The sequence below is a fragment of the Paroedura picta genome, chromosome 10 (assembly GCF_049243985.1).
Source record: "Paroedura picta isolate Pp20150507F chromosome 10, Ppicta_v3.0, whole genome shotgun sequence".
NCBI classification, from domain to species: domain Eukaryota; kingdom Metazoa; phylum Chordata; class Lepidosauria; order Squamata; family Gekkonidae; genus Paroedura; species Paroedura picta.
In genome coordinates, this window is record NC_135378.1 from 15,006,105 (window position 1) to 15,019,869 (window position 13,765).

The 13,765-nt window shown below is 39.4% G+C and overlaps 1 protein-coding gene across 5 annotated transcripts in view; it reads right to left on the bottom strand.

Moving 5' to 3' along the window:
• The window catches only part of LCORL (ligand dependent nuclear receptor corepressor like), a 91,968-nt gene that overhangs the window by 24,474 nt on the left and 53,729 nt on the right, over positions 1-13,765 (bottom strand). For 3 of the 5 annotated variants that reach the window (XM_077301448.1, XM_077301444.1, XM_077301445.1), the window contains exon 6: positions 7,094-7,181. In XM_077301448.1, the coding sequence (XP_077157563.1) occupies positions 7,094-7,181 (88 nt within the window). Of the gene's footprint in view, positions 1-47; positions 5,830-7,093; positions 7,182-13,765 lie in introns of those variants that run through there. The other 2 variants (XM_077301447.1, XM_077301449.1) reach the window with 2 other exon arrangements.

Below are 13,765 nucleotides of genomic sequence, written 5' to 3' on the forward strand. Positions count from 1 at the left end.
AGGATGCGAAAGCACTCCCCCCCACCCGCCCCGCTATTATTCTTATCTTGGCAAACATTATTCTCATATTTTACTAAGCTAACATCCCATTAAGAGACACATTCTCACAATGGTCACTTCATCACGGGAAAGTTTTCTTTCCATAAAAGCTATGCGAAGCCCACCCATATGTACTTCTGATGCCAGCCATCATACAGGTGACTCAGTTTCAACTGCACAGGCAATTAATTTGTACAAGTTCTGCATCTTTTCATTAATATACATTATTTTAGACTTTTGTATCAATTATATAACTCATTCCAATTGTGCCTGGGGAGGAGCACACATTTAATTTTACCTGGACATCCAGGATGGCAGAGGGATGAATGTTAAATGGATTTGAAAAGACAACCCTGATAAATAATAAGAACAGAAAGAACGTGTTTTGTGTTGGAGGGAATTGATATTATGAAACGAAATCTTGCAAAAATTTCCTATACTCTCTGTGAATGCAGTCTTGCTGCACAGTGGCTACGTACAAGTCAAGTTGTGGATTTACTTGCTCTTTGATATTAAGGGGAAATTTTGCAAACATTTCAGAGATCCACTTGTGGGGGAGAAAGGAAACTATTTATTGGACTGGAAAGGGTTCTTTTTTAACCATAAAAAGATTCTAACAATGATCATGGGAAAGGAGCTGTAAAGAGAAGAACTGGGTGAAACTGGATCCAACCCAGTAACTTTAAATGGGCAGAGTAAGTGAATATGTTTACAAAAAGATGTGTGTATATCAATTACATGTGGGAACCTAATATAAAAGTGAATTGCAATCATAACATATTTTGGATTTTCATATTTCTAACGTCCCCAAGCCATAAGCATACAACTCTGGGAAGCTCTCCTGCGCAAATGTCCATGAAATGCAAACTGTACCTAGGACTAAGAAATAACTTTTCTTGCATCAAATATCTGTGCTTTACTTTTAAGTGTATAAAAAAGATCTCTTTCACTGCCGTAACACAAAAGCATTTATGCCCACAAAGTAAATAAAAAAAGCCAACGCACTGTATTTTTTTTTACTGAATGAGCAAATCAATCACACATCAGTACTGTAAATTTATGTGCAAAAGCATTGAAGTGCTTTACTAAAAATTACAACATATAAACACATTAACAAATTCATACGATCAGATTTAGAAATATAACAACACAAAGAGGAAACAGAATTACAGTACATTTACAACACAAGACAAATACATGGAATTCATTAGAAAATATTGTAATAAATAATTCATGAATTATAGTGCAATTGATTTATGCATAAATAGAACTAATTGCCTAGAAATCAGTTATTAACAAAATCTGTCAAAAATCAAGGCAGCCACAGAGTTTTACTAAATTACTGCAACAATGGAAATACTGCAATTAAAAAAAAAGAATACAAGTATTTGTACTGTAAACAACTAAAAAATCAGTCTCACTAAAGTTAATATACAATTTAATTTAATTTAATATAAAATAGTCATTAGCTACCAGAAATGGTTTAAACAACTTTACTGAGCAGTAGTTCTAAAAACAGAGGCACTGTTTTTTAATATAAAATACTTGAGAAACATTCAAATAAGTAGAAAGCGTGTAGGGCTTTCTTTCACCTTCATTTAAAAGTCTGTTGAAATAGGAATTTTCAGAAACTTGTCAATTTCTAAGTAGCGACTGGTAACTGAATTCAAAAAGTACTTCAAAATTATAATTTAAACAACCTTTTAAACAAATACACTAGGGATGGATAAGGGGACTCTACATATTTCCCTGCCTTTCCTCAGTTGTATAATCAAAGGTTCAGCGTGTTCATTAGAAATAATTACGTTTCTTTTTAAACTTACAGGTTGAGCATTATCTACAACTATCAAAAAATATTTTAATATACTATTTCTGACCAAAAAATAAATACAAGTACTAAAATGCTGAAAATTATAATATTACATACAAAACTACCAATCACTGTTAAAGTCAATAGCAAAATGATCCCTGATTTTATGAATTCTGTCACTTTTTGGTCAGGCCACCTTTTAAATGATATTAAAAGTGTACTGTAACTTGTCTTTGATAAAAACCTCCGACTAAAATATAACTATTGTTTGTGGAATTAAAAAAAGAGGCCAGTATCCAAAGAACCCTGTGTATAAGAAGTACAAGATGTTGTTCCCCCCACCCTGAACTGCACATCTCTGTGTTATATCACAGCTTGATCTGGGGTTTCCTCAACTCTTAAAAGGAGCTTTTGTGAGCACAAGGACCTGTTAGGAAGTGGGGCAGAATCCCCGACCCCACAGTTTGGATCCTGGCCCGTGTATTCAGCCATGAATGAAAATCTCAATAGTTCTCCAAGCAGAATGGTTTGGTCTACTGGGGAAAAGACTCAACAAAATTCTAAACCTGGCAAAATATGGCTTAGTTCTTTAAAAGGAATAGCCTTGACCACTGATGTTTCATGGACTCTTTATGACTAGTATTTTCTTTACAATGCATTTGTTTGCTAAAATGTAATGGAACGGAAGAAGATTCATTTAAAATTGAGGGGCCAAACTACACACTGCACAGGAGAGGCGTGAACAGATCTCTTTATGTTCATAAAAGGGTACAAAGTACCTTTCAGACATGCCAAAATTCTGTTGGTGTCACAGAGCTTGGGGTTGGTGGTTAACCCATTCCCGAGCACGATATCAGTACCTATACCCCACCCCTTCCACTGCAGCTGGTAGCGGCTTTGGCCCCACGGAGACTGGATTGGGGAAAGCAGCCCTCTGCTCCTGATTTAGTTCAAGCACTCTCCACATAAATAGGCTGCCATACCTATTTAAAAACACAAGACATCGAAAGATCCAAATATGATTTTACAATGTAGTGTATCGTTTGGCCCCAACAAGCCAAACGACTGCTAGGCTGAATTTGTTACTTTTATCATATAACTTAATGCTCCAATTTTATTTCATTTTTAAAAAATCTAGTATGAAAGTATTGATTCCCCTTCCCAGTTGATGATGGAATGCTACCAATGGAGTTGAATGGCAAACTCTAAAAATATGATTACATGCGAGTTTAGATGTTTGTAGTTTGCTATGTTTTGAGTGAGAGATACGGGCAAGAGAGGTAAAGCTTCTGGAAGTTCGAAGATTTCCATAAACACCTAAGTGCTATTAAAAAGGGCAGGGATGCCCTTATTTATAGAAAGAGATGTTTTGATAGCATACTCAAGTTACATAGTACACAAAATACAACAGAGATTATCCTCCTCCACAGGAGTGCAGTGCCTGCATGCAGCATAATCCCCACAGAGATTTGCTTCCTGTACTTCTTTGCACCTCCAGCACAGTGGGCTACTAGCTGTTTCAGAAGGTATGGACCATCCATATCTCAAGGGCCCACTTTCTTCCTTCTCTCCTGCCATTTGCTCGAGAGAAGGGAGGAATGCCCACACTCCCTAGTCTTCAGTAGACCTTTGTCTGCCTGCATGCACAGTGGGGAAGGAGGGGCTCTCTATGAGCCCTACAGGCATATCTCTGCAGCGAAGGGTCAGACCCAATGTGAATACTTCAAAATTCATTTAAAAATTCATTTGTTATCTAAAAGTAACTGGCGCTCTGAGGTTCCATGAAAAGTTATTTAAAATGAACTGCCCGGCTTTCAAATAGTAAATATATAAAGGATTTCTAGTACTGAAAGTTCAAAACAGCTTCACTGTTCTCTATCTGTAATTATATCAAGACCCTGAACTGCAAATTTGGTTATTAGCAAAGTGATGATAGATCGGCCCATCAAAATGAAAACCTGATGTTCATTTTGATAAACTGAAAAGGTTTTGAAGTGTCACAGCAGCAAGTACATTACTGTTACAGTGAGGTTTTTCAGTAGGAGTGTTACACAATCCTTAAATAAATGTAAGTAGTCATAACACTAACTAACCAGCACATTTAAACCAAGATAACCATTCTCAAGCTCATTCTGTGCACATTATGAACATGCTCTAATCTGCATTCCAACTCTTGTCTTTAACCCTTACAAGTTAGCTTATTTTCCACACTAAAGGAAAACAGTTAATAATTTTATGCCTTTAGTATTCCATCTTATAATCATTCTATAGCTACACTATATTTGTCAGTTTTCACAAGTGTATATTTTGTAAACACCAATTTCTTGCTAAACCAACAAAAATCGTTAAGAACTCAAGTTATATACCTAACACACGCTTTTAAAACTGAAATATTTAACTCTATCAGATGTTTAGCATTTCTCTTTCATAAAACTGTCTGTGTTAAACTAATACTTTGCAAGTTAGTTTCTCAGTAGCTCTTGCAACTCCTGAAAACATTCTGAGAGGCATAAATGTCTTCAAAGCATTAATCAGATAGTTCCTTTATAAGATGGATTATTGAATGGCTAGGGTCACTCTTCATCGGTAAAAATAATGTTTCACATGACAAATACATGTTATTCCAAACATTTTTATGCTATTGACTACTAAATAAAACCTGAATCTTTTTCACTTATTTATACAAGGATTATATTAAATACAAACTATCACAATTAAGTGATCAATTCTATCATTTTTTTCCACAGTGAAAACCCTGAATAAAATTATTCTTCAAAAAGGCATGTATGTGGTTTCTGAACTGTAAAGTTTTGTTTTCTGTCTGAGTGAACATTTGTGTTTCTCACGTGTGTAGTCTTACACACAAGCACACATACGCACGTGCACATACACATGCGCGCATGGGCGCTCACACACACACACACAGGCGCACAAAAGTTTCTAACAACTACATTGGCTTGCTGCTATTCTTGCAGGTGCCAGTCCCTGAATCTGTCATGTTAAGCAACCCAGTGTCTGCTAATCGGAGTTTCTTCTTCGGAGGAGTCTTCAGCGTTCCAGATCTTTCTTTAACTTTGTATTCTAAAGTGCTGTGAGGGACCCCATAGATTCCTTGTGCTTTGGAAACACTCATTTTACCACTCATTACCATGGCAATAGCTTCCTCCATTATTTCATGATCATACTGCCGGTAGCGACCACGTTTTTTCCTCGGCTGTTTATTATCCTTGCGATCGAAGCCGTCTTCCGTAGATTCGGAGGCCCCATCGACCATCCCATTCTTAGTATTAAGACACAAAGGAGAGAGGTCCCCGTGGAGAAAGTAGGAGTCAACACTTGACTGAGTTACAGAGGCAGAACATTCAATTTTGTTCTGTTTAGGGAGTATGTTTTTCAGTTTCTGAAGAGCCGATCCTTCCAAGACTGATGAGGTTTTGGAAACATGGTACATAACGTCGAGAAGTCCAGCACTATCCGGCTGCTGTTTGGACACAGCATTGATTCTGAGTTGAGGGATTTTTAACTGTACGGTTGGAGTCGATGCCTCATATTGGACATTTTCATTTTTTTCTTTAAACTGAGTGACCATTCGTTGTAGAGTTAACTGGTGGAGGTAACTGGAAGCTGTTGGGAATCTTAATTCTGAGGTTTCAAGTAGACTGAGTTTATTTTTTTCTGTGCGTTCTGCTTGAGCTTTTGCCCACAAGGCTACTTTTTGCAGCACTGCACAAGTTTCTTTACTGTCTTTGTACGAATAACTGTCACTGAAATCGCGAGTTTTGTTTTTAAAGGGTGCAGGCTTCCCTGCTGGTAAGGCTTCTAAGTGGAGAAGTAAAGTTTTTTGAGGTATGCCATAAAGTATGCCTGCTTTATTTATGTCCAGTGCTCCGGACTGAATGTCTTTCAATGCTTTTGAGAGCAAACCATCTGCAAACTCAGCACTTCTTTCCACATAGTCCTCTCTGTGTCTGTGGAGTCTCCTGGATGGATGGAATGAAACGATGGTGAACTGATGCATGAGAGACTCTCACACAGCTATGGAAGGGAAGGGTCCACTCCTTTATTATACTCCTTGCTTAGGTAACATCACTGCTTCTGATACTTTTAAGTCTTTGAGAGGTGGTAACTATCGATTACCATAGCAAATGCTACAGTTCTGGTAGGACCTTGTGTTAAAAATCATAGCTCAGTATTCGGTCACATTCTCATCTGTTTACAACTCCCTTTTGACACCTGCTTGCAGAGCGACACTTAGAACTTTTTCTTTCCTCAATTAACATCCACTGAATGCCCCCCTCCTAAAGGAGTTTTGTTAGTAGAAACGTGACGTTACCGCTAAACAAGTAATAAAAGAGTCAACCCCCTCATAGAAACTTTGTTGTAACTACTAACAGAAAATAGCCTAAACATCCAAATAATTTTTCAACAGCCATAAGTTGCAATTAAGCCCTAACTACTAATTATACCCTAAATTTGAGGAAAATGGTATTTGTTCACATGTGTATATATAATTGAAAAGCAGATTTTAAAACAAAGCAAGAAATAATTCTACTAGATCATTAAAGGGTTTTTTGTTTGTTTGCTTTTTAACAAAATGCACATGTAACATAAAAAAGACTGCTATGGTTCGTGGATGGAAGGATGCCGAAATTATAACATTGGTTATTTCTCTATTACTTCAGTTAAACGTGAGATTTCAGCACATCAAACATCACATTAATAAATGGTATCTTAGCAGCATGCCACCACACACCAGAGGCAGAATCAAAATACAGGAATGGCCATCAAGAGCTCTCTCTCTCTCTCTCTCCCTCTCTTATATGAGGAAACAGCAAGGATGCAAATGGCTATTTCAAGCGTCTTCCTAGATAAAGGACTCTATGAAAAATACATATTTTTCCTGAACCCCAATTTGAAAGCTTCAGCAGCACAGAAATAATCGTTCTACTATCTTCCCCCCCCCTTTATTTGCACTAATGTAATTATGCTTTCAGTTCACTTTCAATAGCATGAACTAAAGTTTGGTGATTGTTCTGATAACTTTTCTTTAACAGAAAAAAGTGAAAAACACAAAAATGAAACATATGAGTTATACATAAACACACAATTATGAGTGGAAAACTCTTTGGTAAAAGCAAAATATAACTGTGTGTGCCAGTAGACATTTTTTTCAGATCACAGGACAGGTTTACATCTTCAATTATCTTTACATTAGCCAAAACAATGTTACTACATATTCCTTACCCAGACACTGAATTTTCAGAACATGATCCATCATATGCTGACTGTTCCAAACTTATTTTCTTTGTAGAGAGATCTAGCACTCCATCCCCTATAATAATGATAAAAATAGTTAAGTATTACTCTGGAAATGACTACCATTTGCAACAGCAAAAATAATTATAATGCAAGATTTCAGAAATATTCTTTTGAATCTTACAAATGCCAAAGTTTAATTACCAGACTACTCAGCCACTTTGCATGAAATACAACAATTGGTAGATCTCATGAAGTCTAAGTCACAAATCCATAGACAGACTCTAGCTGCAAAAAATGGGCGGTATAGAAATATAAATAAACAAACAAACAAATAATTCCTATACTACCTGTCTAGCACAAAAGTTATTAAGGCAGATCACAACGTTAAAGTTCATATAAAGCATAACATTTTATAATTATCTTAAATTTAGAATGTATTAGCAGCTGAAAAAAAACAACAGCAACCCATCAATCAGCTAACTGCCAGTGGTTAAGAGCAGCGGCTTCTAATCTGGCAAGCCAAGTTTGATTCCCTGCTCCTCCATGTGCAGTCAACTAGATGACCTTGGGATTGTGACAGCAATGAACCTGTCAGAACTCTCTCACCCCACCTACCTCTGTTGTGGGGAGAGGAAGGGAAAGTGATTATAAGCCTCTTTGAGACTCCTTCAGGAAGTGAAAAGTGGGGTATAAAAATCAACTTCTAAATAATCTTTCAAAGGTATGGGAGAAGGTTCCAGCATCTCTGGGAGGTCTGCAGGAACGCTGATCACCACTTTGGTGTTGGGAGACAAATTTCTTCCAGGCCAGGGATTCTGGGGTGTTTATTTTTGGGGGGGGGGGATCATCTGGGCATGGAATTGTGGTCACTGCGGTCGGCAGATAGTTGTGAATTTCCTGCATTCTGCAGGGGACTGGACTACATGACCCTGGAGGTCCCTTCCAACTCTATGATTCTATTATTTTAATGGCCCATATCTCCCCTACCAGGGGAATGAATTTTATAGACTGATCCCATGAGATGCTGCCAGAAAAGGCCAGCTCCTCCCACTAGCCTCACCCTCAAATTTCAGCCAAGCTAATATAGCAGAATGTGATCCATTAAGGTATTCTGAACCCAAACCAAGACATCCTATCAGAACCTTAGCAACTACATTTTGCTCCAGGCTTCCAGGGCATTTTGCGGTAGTTTAGTCAAGATTTTCTGGATGTTACCATCTCATGGGTGATGGTAGTAGCTGGTAGTAGCTGGTGTATCAGCCTGAAAGAGGAACAGGAACCCCAGCATCTTCAGCCACATTCCTTCCAAGAATAGCAAGGAGTCCAACTGTGTACATGTTCCTTAAAAGTAATATAACCCCACCCAAAATAAATTGTACACAGATTTATTTCTAAACCAGTCTTTTTGTTTTATATGGATTACTAGTATCAAAGCCCATTTTAAAAATGGGCTTTGAAAGGGGCAGCAGGCAGGAGGGCGTGAGAGGGTGGGCGTGGCTCCGTTTGGCCCGCAAAACGGGCTAAAGGGAATGAAAAGCCCACACCACCACCAGCAACAGGGCTTTGCGGCCCGCAGGGAGGCTGCAAACTCCCCCCCCCCCCGGCTCCCTCCTAATAGGAGTGTACCTGCAGACCGCAAAGCCCTGTCACTGCCTCTCTCCTCGTAGGTGACAATGGAGGCCGCAGCCACAAAGCTTCTTAGCAGGAAAGGAGGGAGGGTGGAAGCTGGAGGGGGAGGGCCAATCAGAATAGACCTGGACAGACAGGGCCCCAGACAATCTCCTCCCAGGAGGCTGTTTCCGAAATATATAAGGGAGCGAAATAGTGTTAAGGATGATTTAATTTACTTGTCATCCAGTCCTGCAATGCCCCCCAAATATTTAGTGTTTCCACAGCTTCCCTGGATCTAGGTGGAAAGGCAGTATGAACACAAGCCAGCAGTGACTCTTAGCTTGAAGTCCCAATGGCTTTCACGTAAATATGAAATAGAACCTCAAGGGACCAATAGGCCAATGTGTCAAACAGCACAGGATCACAACCACTAACACCTTCTGGGTCCTACCCACCAAGAAAAACTGAAATCAATGAAGAACCATGACCACCAAATCTGAACAAGGGCTTCAGAAGAACAATTATACTGTATGAGGTCCAGGAGAACCAACAAGGGTATTCCCCTGCAGTAAACGTAGGATTATTGTGCAGATTTTCTGTGAGAATGAGAGACCAAAAGCAGACTACAAGGATGCTGGAAACATTTAATTCATTCTACTACATCTGCTATGGCTAGGAATACCACACTACTATACTGCTGCTATACTGGATCCAACTTGGCTGTTTATTTTACTCATGTTCCAAATTTCAGAGATTGGTAATTTGTGGGTTAAAGAAAAAGAATCTCATGAGATCTGAGAAACTAAGTAGTGTTAGACTTGAATGGGAGACTACCAAGATAGACTGCAGAGAAAGGCAAAGCTTCTCACTTGCCTTGATACTCCTTGCTGAGGTTGCAATAAGTCAACTGTGACTTGATGATGCTACATACACACAATTGGTTCAGAGCCCTTGAGAAGGGGTGGGAATTTTGGGAGCAATTGCCACACCTCTCCCCTACTATTAATCATTTTTAGTCACTCCCTCCCTAGAAGAAGTCCAGCCAAGTTATAACAAATCACACAAGTGACATGGGACAAAGTTGATCAGGTGAGCTGTAAGTTGGCCACCATCAGGCCTCACTCAATTGGGTCATGAGTTACATACATGAGGTGATATGCACAGAGGAGCATCTCATGTAGGTAAGTCATCAAGGTGAGATGTTTGGTAGCCACCACCAAGCCTCGGAAAATCATGCTTATTAAGTGGTAGTGAGTCACTCAGGTTGAGTTGCACAGTAGTCACTGTCAGGCCTAGGTTAATCATACTGTGTCTACGGTGCACCTGAGCAAGTCAAGCAGAGGTTGCACAGTTACCTATCACCAAGGTAAGTTGTGCCACTGTTGAGCCCAGGCAAGCCACGCAAGCCCCATGGTAGCAAGTTTTCTAGTTGTGTGAGATAGTAAAGGGCACTAATTCCTTAAAAATACAGAAACTGTTTTTACTATTGGGTATTTATTTTAACCACCACTAAATATTTTTATTTTCAGATTATTCTGCAAACCTTGGACTTCTCTATGTTTTATGAAAATGTCCTGCCACCTATCGATTGTGTGTACATTTTGATCCATGTTATATGGCCTGGATCAGAATTAGATGTGATTAAAGTTATCATAAGTTAAAAAGCACCTTAGTAATTCACAATACCTCCAAATTCATTTTCTTGAACCCATAAAGTAGAACTGCCTGAAATCAGGTTTATGATAAAATGAAGAAAGCAGCAATAAAAGAGCCAACACTAAGGATTCATACCAGGGCAATTATTTCTAGACCTGAATGCCAAAAGCAGATCTCTTCAATTTCATTCAAAAAATTTTCTACTATACATATGCCATCGTAGAAAACAACTATAGTACAGGATTACTGATAGGTCCATTGCATACAATCATAGCAAGCCAACTTGAATAAAGAATGCACAGCACACAACTGATCCCAATTAAGAGGGCAACAGCTGACTCCCAACTGTCACAGATGATATTTTTATAAGATCACACCAGGAAGAACTATTATGTTAACAGTTGGTAGATCTTGGAAACTTGTAGATAAACAGTGTTGCACTTACCTGTAAATGTTGCTCATCTCGATGTCTTCAATGCAGGCACACATTGAAACTGAGCTTGAGCAGGCCAGCCACCAGAGGCTCTCTTACAAGTTTTTTTGGAATTTCTTTAACACTCCAAGAGAAGCCCCTCCCCGCACGGCTAGTTAGAGGCCATTTTCCTACCAAATGGTCATGTAGTCTGCAGGGAGGAGCTGCCCCTTTCCCTCAGTCCTCCTGAACCACCACAAGTGTTATGAATGTAACTCCATCCTATGAACTCCCAGAGGGGTAAGAGGGAGGGAATGTGTACCTGCACAGAAGACACTTTGATGAATAACAGTTACAAGTAAGGGCAACACTGTTTTCATCTTCAGTCTTCTGTGCAGTTCCTCATCAGGAGACTACAGAGCTCCATACCTCAGAGGGGGTTGAGTTTTAGTGGAACAAGGAGTGTAGCACAGCTCTGCCAACTGCTGAAACCCTTCTTGCATTCACAACCACAGAACAGTGATTGATTCAGTCCAATGACGACCACATTGCTGCTCACCAGATGTCCTCCAAGGGAATGCCTCTAACACTGCCTGCACCTGTGTAGAATGTGCCTGAAACTCCATATTGGTTTCCCAGTGCATCTATATATTTTTCTATATTTGTTTTTTCAATGGGACCCACCCCTCCCAGTTCATTATTTTCAAAACTCCAAAGGACATGGTAGATTGACCTGTCATACCCCAACCAAATAGCTGAGACTATCCATTTTGAAATGGTCTGTTGCTGATGCTGGCCTTCCTCTTGAAGCCACATCTCTTCACATCTCACACCTCAAAGATAATTACACTCAAGCAGACAGAATATACTCAGGGTCTCCAGCCCAAGAGAAATAAAATTGGCTTCAGGCAGAACCAGGACCTTCTCAGCTCTGATGACAGCCCGGTGAAACGCTCTTCCGAGCAAGATCAGGGCCCTGCAGGACCTAAAATAGTTCTTCCAGGCCTGTAAAACAGAGCTGTTCTATCAGACCTATGGTTGAAACCTATATATACCATCAACAAGCTGGCCAACCTACTAAAATGAAGAACTTAAATTAAAAAACACCTGGACACAGAAACAACTGAATATGCACTTTATAATTGTACTAGCAAAGCATTTTATTCTCCCTCTCTAACAAACAGCAGTGAACTTTGAATGGTTTTAAATATAAATTATCCATTTAAAATTGTTTTAACTAATGTAAGTTATAAATGATTGTAAGCCACCCTGAGCCTTCAGGGGAGGGCAGCATATATAGGTTTAATAAACAAATAACATAAATCTAAAGAACAAGGGATGTAGGGGATGGAAAAAAGACTTGAAGGACAATGACTAGAGCATGGTGGCAACTAGAGGACAGCTTAGGTAAAAAATATAAGCTCACTCTCCAGATTACATGGCTAGCCTAAAACTTGATAAACGGATGGTCAGCCCTAAAAGTTACCAGTTCTCCCACTCTTATGCTTTAAGTTATTGCCACCAAAAAGAGGAATCATAAGTTACAACATCCTAGTGTTTCAAATGGGTTGGGAGAGGAGCACTGACAGGGACCATTGTGGTACTATAGGTGGCCATGGGAGAAACAAGTTAAATTACCTCTTTAAAAAAAACTCTTGGCTGCTGAGTGAGAGAACAACATTCTGTCATGGATCTTGGCAGATATAGCAGTTAAATGTATGTTAAGGAAAGAAACCACTAGATCAGATTATTTAAACAGTAGCAAATATTCAAATATCAAGTCAATAAGGCAATTTTTAATGTAAACTCCCTGCACTCTGGCACAATTAGAAAACAAGATTTATTTACTCATATAAGATCTCCTAGTGGGGTGTCTACATATCTTAAGAAGAGCACTGACTCTTTGGCTGGAGAACTCAAACAGTTCTCTGGGTTAATTATGCTGTCAACTTGAGCCTACTCATCTTGTCCTGGACCCGTGAACTACACCTGCAGCTAAAGGAAGGTGTTTGTAGAGGTCCTTGTTGTGGCCAAAAGGGAGTGATCAGGGCTGATTCTGCACTTACTTTGTTCTTTCCGTTGGCAATCCTGCTGAATTCAGATCGATTCGAACCCGGGTCTTCCTCCCCCCACCCCCGAACTGAAACAGAAAGACTTCTGCACTTGATTGGGGGAGCTCAGAGGGGGGAGGGGAGAAGTAGTCACAAAGCTGCTTTGCTTATTTTTCTTTTCCTGAATTAGCGAGGGGGAGGGCAAAGTCCAGCAGCCATGAGTGCTTTATTTCTTCTCTTTTGAGCCAGCAGCAGCCTCTCAGAGAACAAAGTAAATAATCTCTGGTGAGAGAAGTGTGGGCTTCTGGAGCGCAGTCACTTTAAAACAGGGAGGGAAGCCTTGCAACCGGGAACCAGGAAGTCTTTGAACTGACACACTGGCCAATTAGGGAAGACTGCTTTGCTACGTCAGCATTGCAAGCACAGAGAAGGAAGTTAATTCGCAAAAAGCAGAAATCTACACATACTGGTGGCTTTCACAGGTGGTTTTTCAAATATAGCGACTTATATCCGCTTCTGGATATAAGTCGCAGGGGAAAGGTACGGTCACTGCAGATCAATCATACATGTTGCAGAGGGAACAATTAAAGCGCCAAAATCAAAATGGAAATCGAATTCAGTGCAGAGTGGAGGGATTTATTCGGGCTGTGAGAGGGTAAAAAGCCCTGTGCAGACTCGACCTAGGATATATTACATATGCTTTCCTTGTGAATGAGTGCCTCAATGCCACTGACCAAACACGTTTTGGTGTTGCTACCTTTATCAATGATCTGGAGTATATATCTGCAACTACAGCATGCAAAAATGTATAATGAATTTACTAATGTTAGCTCCTTTAATTCATATTGTATGATTAATAAATACTGTTATTTTTATAACTACATAATACTTTATAAATTCTACAATACACCCTCAATAGGCTAAAGA